Source organism: Nesoenas mayeri (assembly GCF_963082525.1).
Source record: "Nesoenas mayeri genome assembly, chromosome: 1".
NCBI lineage: Eukaryota > Metazoa > Chordata > Aves > Columbiformes > Columbidae > Nesoenas > Nesoenas mayeri.
The window spans coordinates 11,532,108-11,547,766 of NC_137541.1; the positions used below are offsets into that span (position 1 = coordinate 11,532,108).

The window sequence follows — 15,659 nt, forward strand, 5'->3', positions numbered from 1 at the left end:
GTGTGCTGAAGTCTCCCAAGGCCTCAGGGGGTTTCCAGCTAACAAAGAAGATGCCATAGGAACAGAAGTGTTGCCACATTCGGGCAGCTAGGGTGGGCAGGAGTGAAAACTGAAGGGTCACAAAAACTGCAATAACATGTAGGTTGTTTGGCAGCAATCAACTCAGGGGAAGATGGTCTTGCATTGCTTAGTAATGAAGTGGGTGAAGGTAAATAGGAGCTGACGTGTGAGGACCTGTCATCTCCTGCATTATGTTTGAAGGGACATTTCAGCCAATTTGCTTTCAAGCACTTTCACAGTACTAGTAGCAGCCAGATTTAATATGAGCCCAGTTCTCTCTTCTTTCCCACCCACCCTGGGCACTACTTTCCTCTTGCCAACGTATATGATGTGTGGCACACGGCACTACGGCAGACTTGGAGAGGCTGCCAGCACTAGGTTCACATGTGTACTTATTATTGAGCTGAAGGAATAGTGTAGGCACATTATTAAATATAAAAGGCTTGGATAGGAATCTCTTAAGCCATCTTTTTACCTTAAAAATAAAATATATCAGGGCATCAGACATTGATACATGTGTATATTTTTTCTTTTTTTTTTTTACTTTTTCTTTCCAAAATGACAAATTATTTACACTGTCATGCTGTGCTGAAAACCAGCAGCCAAGTAATGAGAGGGTTTCAAATCATAAATGTCGAAAAAGACACCTCTTTCTCATAAGCACGGTAATTTTTACACTTTTGTTTTACTGCACGGAAAGAAAGAACATAGATGTATACCTGTGGTACCTTTCACTGATATTTATAATGCTGCAGTGCAACAGCTGCACAGAGTTTATTGCCGCCATACTTACAAATCTCTGACTGTAAAATAATACTATGTTGCAGTTGGCAAAAACTTGTAGTTTACAAAGTGGAAAATGGAGTAAAACAATGTCAGCCAGGTGCATTAATGATTAAATCTATGGGGACCTGTAAGACTCTGTCTGTCACATAATTTTTCATACCAAAAGAAAATAAATGGTAAAGTTTATCCTAATGTATTATTTAAAAATAAACATTTATTTCCATGTTAAATTTATTTTTGCAAATGCAAGTTTCCTAATGAGATTAGAAACACATGTAAGTTTAGCATGGGGTGCCTATACCTAGCTGTGCCTGTACATTTGACTCAAAATTAAATGCATTTAGCCACTGGTACTGTGACCTGAAAAGACAGGTACTGGGTGTTTTTGTTGTTAAAGAGTCTTCTTTTTATAATTGTGGGGGTTTTTTGTTTGTTTGTTTCCATTATTTAACATTATGGTTCATAAAGGCAATAACATCTTTTATCAAATTTATATCACATAGAAAAAAGGTTTGTATTGCCCTGGCTAATGAATTTAAATGGGAAAAAGATCATATTTCTATGGTTTTATTTATATTTGTGTTTCTTTAATGTTAATAAAAAGGATATAGGTTATTCTTTTGCATAATATAAGTTTGGAAAATGTTTAAGAAAATGAATTGCAGCTCAGCCATGCTTTTGGCAAAATAATAAATAGAATTCCATCAGATTGTGCTTGATTTTATGCTGTATTTCTCAATAAAATGGCATGCTTATTGAAGCTTCAGAGTCAATGATTTATTTTTTCACCAATATCTCTTTGCAGAGATATATTGATAAAGGAAACAGAACATACACATGGACTGCTGTGAATGGCACTGATTACAGGTAATTAACTTCTGTTCTCTGAGTTCTTTTGTGTCATTACATTCCTTTTTGTTATTTTGGTTAGTATTTTAGCATTATATTTTCTATACTAGCAAAGTCAGGATCATATCGTCTTGTGTCCGGGCCTGTAGGATTTGCTGAGTTCCTTTGCAGCTCGGAACTGTTACTTTGCCTAAGGACCAGAACCTCAGTCATTCATCCAACTGTTGAGATTTATCACTGCAATATTTCAGTATGCAGGAAGAAAAGTCTTTTATGATTGATATTAAGAATCTTACTTTTCCTCCTACTTTCTGTATTGCACCATACTTTGATTCTGAAATGTACACTTTCTCTTAGATTCCTCCTCTTATTTCACCTTTTCTTTGCATTGTCTCTGTGTTCTTGTTGTAATATGCACATTACAAAGGAAGATGCTGCATGTTAGTCTAAATAAAAAATGTGACATGCTTTGTGCAAATCTATTTCAGTCACAGTCATTTCTTATATCATGACTTTGCTAACCTTCACATCAGATCTTAGGGGCCGGAACCATGCTACTGATTATCTCTGAAATCTGTATCTATTTGTGACAAGTTTTAACTGAATACTAGGTTGGTGCAAAAGTAATTGCGGTTTAGGACTGTGAATTTTAAATCGTTAGAACTAGGCTCAAACACATCTTTATTAATCAAAACAGGAAGTATTACAATCAACACATTTTTGCCAACGAAACATATGTTTGCTGATTCCCATAGCATAAAAATCCATGCTTCAGGATTCAATGAACTCTTGGAAAGTATTTTCTGCATTCTGTTGGCTATGGAAGCATTTTCCCTGCAAAAAGTTGTTGAGGTGCTTGAAGAAGTAATACGCAGTTGGCAAGATGTCAGGTGGTGGATTAGGCAAAATTTCAACAATGCAAAAACTGCAATTACTTTTGTACCAGCCTAATAGCACTGATACTGTTTTGCATATAAAACTCCTATGGAGAATGGCAGCAGGAACAAATGAAGTAATGGGTAGAAGTACAGCCCCCCTCTAATGCAGCTTTGGCATGCATATTATTTCAAACTCATTTAAGCAGATGGGTCTGTGACATTAAAGGAATGTAGAAACTTTACATTATCCAAAAGTTAAGCTTTACCAAGTCCCTCAAAAGCTAAACTACTCTGATTCAAAACTCAGTGGTACACATGTTAAGTCAAATCACCAACACAATACTTTTATTGTGTTGAATTACAGTAGTCCTCAGCCAAGCTGGTTCCCATTTTTTCATACTCTGCACAGGTATACAGCCAAGGGGAATACAAACATTAATGTATATGTATTTAAAAACCAACCAAACAAATCAGTACTAACAAGAGAATGCAAATGCAGGACTTTGTCTTTTATTCAGCATCCCATTTTTCTGTTGAACTGCCTCTATCTTTGTAGTCTGCAATAAAACAAAGTTTTTGATCAGACTATGCCATCTAGTAATCAGTAAAGAAATATGGTTGAATTATATGACTTCTTTATTCTTACTGAGCTCCCTGGCATGAGATACAGCAATAAATCCATTGAGTCACATTGCAGCAAACCTATTAAACATAAAATTATAGATTTTAATTAGCAATTTCTGCTAGCAGTAACTGTTAATGACAGGTAAACTGCTCCTGATTTCCCTAGGGGAGAATTGGTAGAAGGCTACCACAAAATATTCAGCAATCTTTCTTACATTCTGTTTAAATGGCAAATGTATCATTAAAGGTCATCTCATTTATGGCTTAATTGTACAACTCTTTTAATGTTAATTTCTGCTGCTATCCATTAGAAACCATTGCAGTTGTGCAGTCATGAAATCCAAGTGTAAATATTAAGGATGTGATGTGAAAGATGAGATACCTCTTTAATGATGACTCGTACCTCCTGTCTTTTGTCTACCTTTTCAGAACTAATTCTTCTACAGGTGCATTGAATTTAGTTGCAAAAAGAAGCCACATTTTTTTTAACAAAAATAAGCATAATCTAAAAAAACAAACAAAAAAAAAATTGAAAATGCTTTGTAAATATTAAAATTTTATTACACAATGATGTTCAAAGGTTTTTTGTGTTGACTGCATGTTTCAAGAAAATATTTTGCATCTTGAATGTAATGTGGATTCATGTATTGCCAGATAGATTTCTTAATCACAGAATCACAGAATGTCAGGGATTGGAAGGGACCGCAAAAGCTCATCCAGTTCAATCCCCCTGCTGGAGCAGGAACACCCAGATGAGGTTACACAGGAAGGCGTCCAGGCGGATTTTGAATGTCTCCAGAGTAGGAGACTCCACAACCCCCCTGGGCAGCCTGTTCCAGTGTCTGTCACCCTCACTGAGAAGAAGTTTCTTCTCAAATTTAAGTGGAACCTCTTGTGTTCCGGTTTGAACCCATTACCCCTTGTCCTACCATTGGTTGTCACAGAGAAGAGCATGGCTCCATCCTCATGACACTTACCCTTTATATATTTGTAATGAATAGTGGTAGTTGTCTGATTAGTAAAAGGAGAGTCTGTCATCATGTGATGCACGCAAATCAGTGTAGTATTACATGTTCGTTTGTTTTTTTACAGTCACTGATCATTTTGATGTATTGCATTGGCATGCTAAATGTGTTAGGTGAAGATACAACAAATCATGTGGATTATTATTTACAATTATTTGGAAATTCCTTGCTTATCTGTTAAAAAGTATATTTATGTTTAAATGCACATCTAAGGATGAAAATAAGTACAGGAAACTTCAAGACCAGCATGAACTGACTTATTATATCTGTTGCAAAGTGTCAGCCTGGTATGTTCATTGTGTGACTGTCTCCTCTCATGACAATCCAACTTCCAAACTTGTTAATTGCTTTCAAAACACATAGAAGCTGAAACTGGAAAACTGCTGCAAATAACATAATTGCTTTATTTGTCTCATTTCTATTGCAGTTTGGCATTGGTGTTACCATCATACAGCTTTTATTATATTAAAGCCAAAATAGAAAACCAAATAACACAAGCCAGATGTAAGTACTATGAAGGTTCCCTGGTTTTGCCTACTATTGCCAAGCTTCTGATTCACTTTAAAAAAGCAATGTTTAAAATTCGTAAATTTTATGGAATTCACTAATGTTACCATGATGTACCCAAAATCTGCAGCAATGATTCTAACCCATTGTAACATCCAAGGTACAAGAAATATTCTATAAAGATAGAATATGTACAGGTACCCCACTTCCACTGACGATCCTTCCCCCCTTGCTCTGTGCCTATAGAATCATTGCTTTGTGTATCCTCTGTTGCTGTCATTTTAAGGGTCTGAATACTATTTTTTTCAGTCTGCTAGTTAAATGTCATGATATAGACCATAGAAGTAAACCATTTTTTTTGTTATTGTTGCAGTAGTTACATATAATATTTAGCAAATTACCTCTGCTGCCCATAGGAATAATGTCAAAGCACTGTTGGGTTTGGCTTGCAGCTTGGGTTTTATTTTGCATTTTAAAAATAGTTTTACGGGATGCTTGTAATGTATTTTTGGATTAGACTAATTTGAAGCCATTTACAGATTCTGGTGAGATAATTGGACATTATACTTGTGAGTATTCAAGTGCTTTTTGTTTATTAGGTCTAGTTTAACTGTAATCTAGATAGCAGACAAAATAAAACCCATCACGTCCTTTTAACTTTTTCCAAGTGTTACAATAAACTTGAACAAATATGCAGTTAAATAGAAAGTTAGAAAAACACTATGAATCTCTCTGACAGGCATAGAGACTGATAGTTTAGAGAAAACTTGGTTAGCACTAAATCACTGTCCTCTCTAATTGCCTCCTTCATATGAAGTAAAATATGGCAAGTTTTTAATAATCAGTGATTCATTTTGTAACTTTGTCAAATAGTAAGTAGTTTAAAATCAAAGTTTTAGTGAGTATGGTTCTCTTAATGGGTTAGATCATCTGATTTTGCACATATATCAATGTAACATGCAAAACAGACCCTTGAAATAGTCACAGTATATAGAAGGTACTTGAGAAATAATTGAGAAAGACATATTCTTCAGTCTTCAAAGATGTTTGTCTTTTTTCCAGATGACAGTTGTATGTAAATTGAACCTCTGATCTATCTATGCACAATATTTTTATTCAAGGGGCTGTTTGAATAAAATATTGGTTTGTGACCCCTTTTGCTTTACCCTGTTTTTTTCTGTTTCCCTGCTTTCTCTTTCTGATGGATAGTGGAAAAGGGCAAGTATATTCTTGTTGCTCAATTTCTTTCTGTTGACTGCGGTTGATATTTTTCACTTATATTTCTATTCCTACTGGATATTCTCCTCTGTACTCTCCATCTCAGGATTTTTCCCATGATCATTGGGTACCATAGCAATAGGAAAAAAAAAAAAGCTGTGAAGTCTTTTTCTGTGTTTGTGCACATTTCAATATGTTGTTAATCTCTAATCCTTATTTGTCTGGTCCTGTTAGTGTTCAGTGACACCAGCTATTAAAGTCATCATTTTTGGTAGCATTTAAAATGAAGCCTATATGGATAAGTTTTTAAACTTTGTTGCAGAAAATACTAGAAGCTTTTTCCTTCATGTTCTAACAACTCAGTATCCGAAACATTTCTTTGTATCAGATTGTAATTCTAATGAAAACATCACACATTTTCATGTTGCCATGCTAATGAAATGTCTTCTCTAAGTTGTTAGATACATTATTGTTGTCAGGTGTGTGTTGTATATAATAATCAAGTAATTTGTTCCTATACTGAGAAATATTGAGAAATATATAGTATAGGAGTAGAAAAGTGGCTCAAAATACACATCTCTTTCTGAATTTATGGATGCATGCAAAAGTTAGTCAAATATTTTGAGAAGAATAATGATGGCAAAAGCCCTGTTTATTTACTTGGTGTTTACTCTTCATCTTTGTAGATTCAGAAACACTGAAGCCTGATCATTTTGATGAAGCTGGCTATACGTTTATAGCACCAAGGTTGGTTAATTTCCCAGTACAAAATATTATTTCAGCAGTAAATAGGCATTTGAACAGGTTAATAACATTTACAAAATACAGAATCGACCAATAGAGTTAATTTTGGTAAAAAAATATTAAGTGAAAGAGGAGTTATTAAACTCATGTTTTACAAGATCAATCTTTACTTCTTGATGGAGTGCAAAGATCTTTAGGCTCTGATTCTGTTTTATATTAACAAAAAAACCTGTAAAATCTGACATATCATCATTTATTGATGTGTTTAATGGAAATCTTCTATATTTCTCTTTTTTCTTGTGTCTGTGACTTTTAAGATTTTACAGCTTTGTAACTCAGCTTCTCATTTGTAAATAGGTGCCATAATACTTACCTTAAGATGTTTTCCAAAATTCAAATAAAATGTTTCAAAGCTCTCTATCAATTAAGCATGAATTCATATTTGATTCATCATGTGAGTTCATTAGTTTCCTGTTTTTTCATGTCAAATCGTGTAGCCCTTGTTGCCCTTGTAAACAGATGTTTTCAAGGGAAACAAGGTATGATAAATAGTTCTTAAAAATTAAGTTCCTTTAAACGATAGTTATGACAAATAAAGGAAATTCTGTACATCAAGATCAGTTAAGAATTACTCAATTTCTTATTTATCATGTAAATTTCTGTATCCTTTTACATTTATGCTGCTTTAGATAGATTCATATATAAAACATAGTCTTCTGTCTTCAAATATATTCTCAGTGTAGCTGTTTATTTTTTTGTTTTGAAGGACTGAAGTTACTGATAATTAGTCGCACCAATTAGCAGATTCCAGCAAGTCCCTAGTTGTTAGGCTGGTCTACATGATCAAAGCTTGCTTGATCCGGAGCTCTGTTTAAATGGGAATGTTGATATAGTAAGGCAAATTCTGCCTGTAGTCTTTCAGAATCATGGTGAAGTAAGTAAAGGGTAATAAGACAGTTTATTCATATTAAATACTTGAAAGACTTCTTTTGTTCATACGAAATTAATTTAATATAAAAAGCTCATTTAAAAAGAGACCTCCCTGCTTTACTGTTTAATATTCTACATTTTAATTAAAGTTGTTTAATGCCACTCACAATCTAACATTTGCCTTCAAAATGCTCAGTGACTTTTATTGTAATTGCTTGCATTCAGTGAATTGCCCAATGATGTATTGTTTAATTTTATTACATTATGTAAAGGACAGTAGTTTACTGTTTAACTGTTTTGCATATGTCAAAACAAGGAGTGTTTATATGCTTATGTGGTGTGTACTCTATTAAAATTGCCTTTAAGTCTTCTCAGAAGATAGAAACTCATCCCATAAATCCGGCCTTAGTTGAGCATAAAGTGACTAGGTTTTAAACAGCAGTCCATGTACTTTCCAGTACAGTTAACTCAGGAGCAGTCTAAAGTCACTGAGCATTTCATTCCCTTGTTTAGTTTCCAGACTCTATGATCTCCTTATTTCATGACCTACACTAGTCCTGAATGCTTTCTCTGGGAATCTCTGCCTTATCTCACACATGGAGTTTCCTTATAATTCAAATTTAGGCAGACATTTGAACACTTTATTTCCTGTAGATGCCAGAACTATTCAGTATGGTCAACACTCAATATTTACCAAGGTAGCCAACTGAGGTAGCAGTGCCAGCCACATCCTTGCAGTTGCACAAACCTTTTTGGCTCTTAAAATTTCTGAGGTATATTTATCTGTTTTAGTAGCAAAGGAAACAAATCTGACAAGGAAAATGTTTTGTTGTTTTTCAGAGAATACTGTAGTGAAGTAAAAAAATCTGAAAACAACACGGAATTTCTATTAAATTTCAATGAATTTATTGACAGAAATACTCCAAGCAGTCCATCATGTAAGTATTCTTCTCAGTTCACTGAGATTTTGGCTTAGGAAAATACTTATAAATGAGAATTAGCCAAAATGACAGCTTTCATGACCAAATCATGTGGTTTGGGTTTTTATCTCTACTGGTTTCTTTTAGTAGAAAGATGTATAACGTTGGGATTTTCTGCTCAAGGTAGAGATTGTAAAATTAGTTTGCAGTTTTCTGGGTTTATTTACAACAGTTTACGGGGCATTATATCCAGCGTTTTCTGTGTTTCCTCTCAGTATTCTCTACTAGCAGCAAATAACTACAAGTCTGTTTTCTTGTCAGCTCGTATAACCAAAATAAGTAAAGGACTGATAACCAAAATAACCAATAACCAGAATAAAAGATGAGGAAGTTCTATTACTGGTTCACAAATTGCTTCAAGAGATCTTGCTTGGGCTTGAGTTCAGAACACAGATTCATATACTGCTGCAGTGTTTGGGAAGGTACTCACATATTTAAATTGAGCCTTAAGCTCTGTTAAAAACAAATGAGGAGTTACACTTTTAAATGAACCATCAATAATGCATTAAAGTCTTGTTCTCATGAAAAATTCAATGTTTGGATCTGTTTGTTTATGCATACAAGTCTGTTTAGATTTATTAGTAATTTATAAAAAAAAAAAAATCAAATAAACAATTTTTTTGTCTCACATTCCTCAAGTCTTTTTATCATGTTACTGTCAGGGGTCACTGATCAGTTCAACAAGAATTTCAGTGCTAGACCATGTAACTGAGGGAATGTGCACTTGGCTTCTCACAAAAGGATATTTTTGTGTGCGTGTGTGGGTGTTTGTTGTTTTTTATATGGTGATCTTCTTCATAGACACAGTACTGACTGATTGAAATTTCACCTGAGTCCCTGGGAAATGAAAGCATTCATCTCAAATGATTAAACCAGCTAATAACTGAAAATTCTAGTTTAATATTCACTAGTTATATAAGCGAATATTGAAGACACATTTAGTGATATTATATACACTAGGGCATAGTAAGTAATTATGCCAAAATGTTATCAAATGATTGCTATATTTCATTTTGGAATCCACAAGAAAATCCACTTTTTTCCTTCTTATTTTCTTATAATTAAGTTACTTTAAAAATAGTCTCCTGAATAAGTAAACAGTATTGACTAAACGAAACAGCAGCTATGGAAATTACATCAGCTAAAAATGTTTCTCAAAAGGAAAAAAATGGTAAAACTATTTAAAACCTAGCAAAAAAAAAAAGCTCAACATGAGCCAGCAATGTGCACTTGCAGCCCAGAAAGCCAGCAGCCTCCTGGACTGCATCAAAATGAGCATGGCCAGCACATCCAAGGAGGTAATTCTGCCCCTCAGCCCTGCTCTGGTGTCATGTCTTTCTATGGAGCAAAACCAAAGAAAAGTTGGTGGGTTTTGTTTTTATTTTTATTTTTCCTCATAAGGATTTTTCAGTCTCCTCAGCAGGACTGAGCAGCTGAGGTCTGGCAGATTCAGAGCTGCAGGTTCTGGTCACAGAACAATTGATTTACCAGCACTGATTTACTGTGTGACATTGTAGACCAAGAGCCAGATTTTCCCATTACCATATTCAGCTCAAATTTAGCCCTGTTTTATTTTCCATAGTGTTCACCAATCTCTATTAAAGTGTCCACTTCTATTGAACATTCCTAGAGCTTTCCCCTACTAAGAGGTACTGAAAAAGATGTTTCAGAAATACTGAATTCAAAGCATCCTTTCTCAGATATTTAAAAATGACATATCCATCTAAGCTACTATTTCAACTTAATTTATTTTCTTGTACCTATTTTCAGATGGCAAACAGGTTTTTTGAGAGGCTGGATCCTAACTGATAATAATATATTTATATTGTTGTTGAATTGCCTTAATTTTTATAGCATGTACATATCACTAAGGATTGTGTTGTTCCATTGCATCACCTGAAATAAAAAGTGTTTGAAGGAAAACATGCTTTAAAAATAGCTTAATTTCCAAATTTAATACAGATGCTTTGCAAAGCTGAGGCCTGTACACTTATCACCCTGCTTTTTCCTATGACACAAAGGTAGTTTTTTTAGGATACAATGAAGGACAAGTTTAAATGAAGTCAACAGTGTCAGAGCAATCTATTGAACAGTAAGTACTTGATGTAATCAGAAGTTAGTATGGCTAATAAAAATAGCTCAATTTTTGTGTCTGTAGCATCTTGACAACTCAGAACTTAATTTTAGCTACTTAATGAAACTCCATGTCATATAGTTGCAGATAAAAGTCTTAACTCTTTTGATAGGTAATACTGATATGATCATTAGAGTTTTGCTGGATGCAGGATTTACAAGTGAACTTGCTCAAAATTATTGGAGTAAACTCTCTCTGTAAGTATTCTTTTTCTTGGCTGTGATTTTTCTTATGCATTTCAAAGTTCGTTAATAAAATAACATACATGTGTGTATATACAGTTATGTTAATTTTTACGCAGGGTAGACATTTAATTCACAGTTATAGATTTAAATTACAACCCCTGACATAGGAAATTGTGAGAAATTCAATCCATTTCATTTGAAATCTTATTTTTGTTTACAGAGATGGAGTTGTTGCACAATTCGTTGTTACAGATGGTGGAATTACTAGAGTGTTCCCAAAAAGGTAATAATTATTACAAAATAATATAATATGATAGTTTTGAAACCTGAAAGGCTGGAATGTTAAGTAATGGATTTATTGAACGAAAACCAGCTTCTCCTACAGGCTAACTTGTACTGATAACTATGAAATGAATAGAATGCTTTTTTTTTTCTCTGATTTTACCTGTGTCACTGTGTGAAACCGATCTGTAACATTATTTCCATAGTAGGTCCATGTAATCCAAGTTTCTAATCAGTGTAGAGCCGCGGTAAAAGCTGTGCCCTTGTACTACTAGTGAGGCCATGCTAATCCCTAATCACTCGTAAGCACTCATTTGTTTGGCAGGCTGCAAATACTGTAAAGCAGTATATAGACTAATAAGAGCAGACCAAATGGTCCAGAGACTTCGATAGAAAAATAGATCATTACCAGGGGCAAAAAGAACATGTGAAAGTGGTCCTGTAATAAACTAGGCAGTTGCATTAGTGACTGGGAATATTGGAATATTGAGGGCACCAGTACAGATATACTGGTAAATGGCAAATTTATCAATTTTCTTAGGTTATTCTGTGTTTCTGCAAAAAGGGAAAATGGCAATGAATTTTACTTCCCAAACCAGTTTCTGTTTTGATGTTATACAAAATCTTTAGGGATGATTTCTCGGGAGATAGCATGTGCTATAAATGCTTGTTTATATTTTGTTTTAAGTAGTGTTGCAGTTATCTCAGTATATCCAAAAACGATGAGTTAAGATCCAGAACTAAAAATGATGGTACCAAATCACACAGATCCAAATCCATGTTGTTCCAAGAAAATGGTTTTCTTTTTTTCCACTATTTTTTTTAAATAATTACACCTGGAAGTTACCCAGTGAAAGCTGACAAATTCTTAGGACTACATGAATAAATCTCACCTTATTTTCAACTGTGAAACGTAAAAAAGCATTGCAGCCCAATTTTAATGAGATGCTAACTATCTGTTTTTTGATCACTACTTTTTGTGATTAGAGCAGGAGAAGATTGGTTGGAAAACGCTGAAACTTATGAAGTCAGTTTCTATAAACGGAGTTTAGATAATGACAACTATATTTTCACAGCTCCCTACTACAACAGTAAGTCCTCACTGTTTTATAATGTCACAGCTAGCTAGTCCAATTTTAGTATATTCATGGAAGTTTCCCATACCAGTTGAGGCCACTGACAAAGGATGCAAGTGGGATGCTGCATAAGAAAAAAAAATATCTTGAGATATCTTCTGTTATTAAAGAAAAGGTAGCTAGGAGGGCACTAAACAGGGGACATAATTTATATTGAATCTGGTGGCCCTGTGTGCCAGAATTAACAAAGCTGCTGGTATTCATTTATTTGACTGGAATATTGGGTTACAAAGATGCTTTGGCAGAATTACTTTAAAAAGAAGTAATGGAAAATTACACTCTCACTCAGGGCCAATAATGCTACCTGAAAAAGCTCTATTTGAGCAAGTTCTTCCTCAGCACCAAACCTAATTCAGGCTAGCAGGTACAGGGGTCCAGAGGCCACAACTCTGTCCCATGTGCCACTGCTCAATTTAAACTTTGCTTTCAAATTCTATTTCAAATTGTTGTTATTCCCCAAAACCAGTCTATATGAAGTACTGCGATATTTTAAACCAATATATGCACAATAGTAAATGCTCATGACCGATGTGAGCAGCATTAACCTTGCCAAGCCCGTCTAACAGCAGATGATACCACAAATGACACTCTCCTCTCTTAAACATATGGGATCTTTTATTGCTGTTATTTCATACTTATTTATTGCATCTTTTCTCAATAAAATATTAACACAGTAATTATCTAAATTCCCTGTAGTCTTTGTTGTTTCTTAGAGCACTCCAGGGAACGTACTTTTAACTTGCTTTTTCATACTAAGCAGTGTTGAAAACAGGCTGAAGTCCATCAGAGAAGTAATTGCTGGCTAGTGAGTGGTGTCAGTATATCCTGCATTGAAAAATACACAGACGACAGCAGGATAAAATCTTTGGCTCTGAGCCTGCCTTTAACAGAGCTGCTCACATATATAAAGCTATTCATGACTCTGTTTGCAGGAAAAAAAAAGAAAAAAGAAGCTACAGTAATTTTATGAAGCTCAGAAAGAAACTGTGTACAAAAAGTGAATGACAAAAAGTAAACCAAAATATTCCTCTTAGTCATCCAGGTGTTGGTGATCAGTGACAAATGCCTGGTGTACAGCTGGGTCAGTACTTCTGAATAAGGATTTTTTTTTTTTATCATTCTGGGTATTCGAATAATCATTGATTACAGATATATATACAGATAATAACTAATTTTGGAGAAAGAGACTCTCATAATACCTTAATTTTTTTTTTTCCTTTTTGTCCTTCTATACTCTCAGAAAGTGGTGCCAATAGCTATGAAACAGGTATTATGGTAAGCAAGGCTGTGGAAATAACAATTAATGGAAAGCTTCTGAAACCAGCAGGTAAGAGAGAGCAGTAAGGAAACTCTAAATACATTAGTTATTTGGTTGTTGCTCTACAGTGAATTAGAAATGTAATTGACATTTCAAAGGAACTTTACTTTATGTAACTCTTTTCTTTGAGACTGTTTCAGTCTTCCTAGTGGAAATCAAGCCAAGGGTCTTGTTGTATTCTTAATTTATTAGTCTCATGAAGGATATTGGTGGTCAGGCAACTGGGCAAAACTCATATTTTATCCTTTTCCAGTTTAATAATTTAGATGTTATTATAATTTCCCCCCCTTTTTAGGATTATACAGTTATCTTTTATTATTATTATTATTATTATTTTATTATTAAAAAAGACTTTCATGTATTTCTTATTAGTTGTTGGAATAAAGATTGATGCAACCAGCTGGATGGAAAATTTCACAAAAACCACAATCAAGAGCCTGGTAAGCAATTGACCAAGTCTTTTTTGAACTTTATTTGCATTTCTCAAAGCTTCAGATGCAAATAGGTCTAATAGCTCTTTGTGCCAGAGTCACACTGACGTGTAGTTGCCAAGTAGTTGTGGTATTTAAATCATCCAAATGCACAAAATAAATCTATGTTGAAATAGGCTGTATTTTGTACGTAGATAAAGACAAAGAAAAATGACATGTTCTAGCCACTAGGCTCCCTACTAAGATTATGCTGTGGCAGTGAATAAAATCTGCAAAGGACTTAGTGAATCTATTTTTATTCAATAAGAAGGATGGGTAACCAGTGAACAGTAAGGGTTTGTATTACAGCCAACATCACAGCATTTTACCAGAACTTAATGAAACAGGCGCTTAAGCCTTTCGTTCCTTACATCTAAAGCCTATGCACAAATGGGAAGGAGGAAAGGCTAAATGGAAGGAAAAATAAAGGAATTAGTACTACATTGGGAAAGATGAGGCAAAAAATGAGGACAATTCTGGAACAACTGGATGAGCAATTTTGCTTGTTTGGTTGTGTGTTAAGGGACTTGATAACAGCATCTGGCCGATAGAGGTATTACAGCTGTAGTTCGATGAGTAGGCAAATGCACTGCCTGATGTCAGAACAACTAAGGACAACAATACATAACTGAAAAGGAGAAATAAAGAAAGAGGAATATCTGATAATTAATTTGAGATGAATGATTGCACTATTATCCAGTAGTTGTTTTGCTCAGAATGTAATGCAAGGACACAGTTATATGTGTATGTATACACATATTGGAAGAACAGGAGAAAAATGTATTCGTAATCAAAGCCATATAAGCTAACTGGAGATAGTGAACTTCCTTTTTCACATGGGATTCCCATGCTTTGAGGCTGGTGAAGATTTTTGTGATAAAAAAAAAATACTTTGCAGCAGGTTTTCCACATTTTTCTTTCCAATCCTCAAACATCTGGAAATGCAAATGTTCATTTTCTGTTACTTCATATAACACTGACATCCTGACAAGACCTCCAAACTGTTTATCTCTAATATATTGAGTATTCTTAAGAGAGGAGATGTATCAGAGACTTTGTGTAAAACAAAATTAATTTCAATTAATATACGGATATCACAGTATCACAGTATGTTTGGGATTGGAAGGGACCTCAAAAGATCATCTAGTCCAATCCCCCTGCTGGACCAGGAACGCCTAGGTGAGGTTGCACAGGAACATGTCCAGGCGAGTTTTGAATGTCTCCAGAGAAGGAGACTCCACAACCTCCCTGGCCAGCCTGTTCCAGTGCTCTGAAATCAAATCACTTGTTCTTGTTTTGATTGATTATCATCACTGTGAAATACAGTTTCTTTTGAAACATTATTGTGAATATTACTGTACTTCTATTTTTTAGTGCAACAGTGAAATCTGTGGTTGTGAGAGAAACAGTATGGTAAGAATATGTTTGGTTTATTAATATTTGTCAGATTGTGAAAAGTCATTTTTTCTCTCTAGATTTATCCAAGATAATTATTCTATTATTATTATTATTATTAAATTTATATGAAACAGG

General features: G+C 34.4%; 1 protein-coding gene across 8 annotated transcripts in view; it reads left to right on the forward strand.

Annotated features, from left to right (window-relative positions):
- The window catches only part of CACNA2D1 (calcium voltage-gated channel auxiliary subunit alpha2delta 1), a gene marked incomplete at its 5' end in the record, with an annotated part of 394,641 nt that overhangs the window by 358,463 nt on the left and 20,519 nt on the right, over positions 1-15,659 (forward strand). For 5 of the 8 annotated variants that reach the window (XM_080363991.1, XM_080363993.1, XM_080363994.1 and 2 more), the window contains 10 exons: positions 1,652-1,713; positions 4,650-4,726; positions 6,634-6,694; positions 8,462-8,559; positions 10,848-10,932; positions 11,141-11,203; positions 12,190-12,293; positions 13,579-13,665; positions 14,029-14,096; positions 15,501-15,539. In XM_080363991.1, the coding sequence (XP_080220117.1) occupies positions 1,652-1,713; positions 4,650-4,726; positions 6,634-6,694; positions 8,462-8,559; positions 10,848-10,932; positions 11,141-11,203; positions 12,190-12,293; positions 13,579-13,665; positions 14,029-14,096; positions 15,501-15,539 (744 nt within the window). Of the gene's footprint in view, positions 1-1,651; positions 1,714-4,649; positions 4,742-6,633; positions 6,695-8,461; positions 8,560-10,847; positions 10,933-11,140; positions 11,204-12,189; positions 12,294-13,578; positions 13,666-14,028; positions 14,097-15,500; positions 15,540-15,659 lie in introns of all 8 variants that reach the window. The other 3 variants (XM_080363990.1, XM_080363992.1, XM_080363987.1) reach the window with 1 other exon arrangement.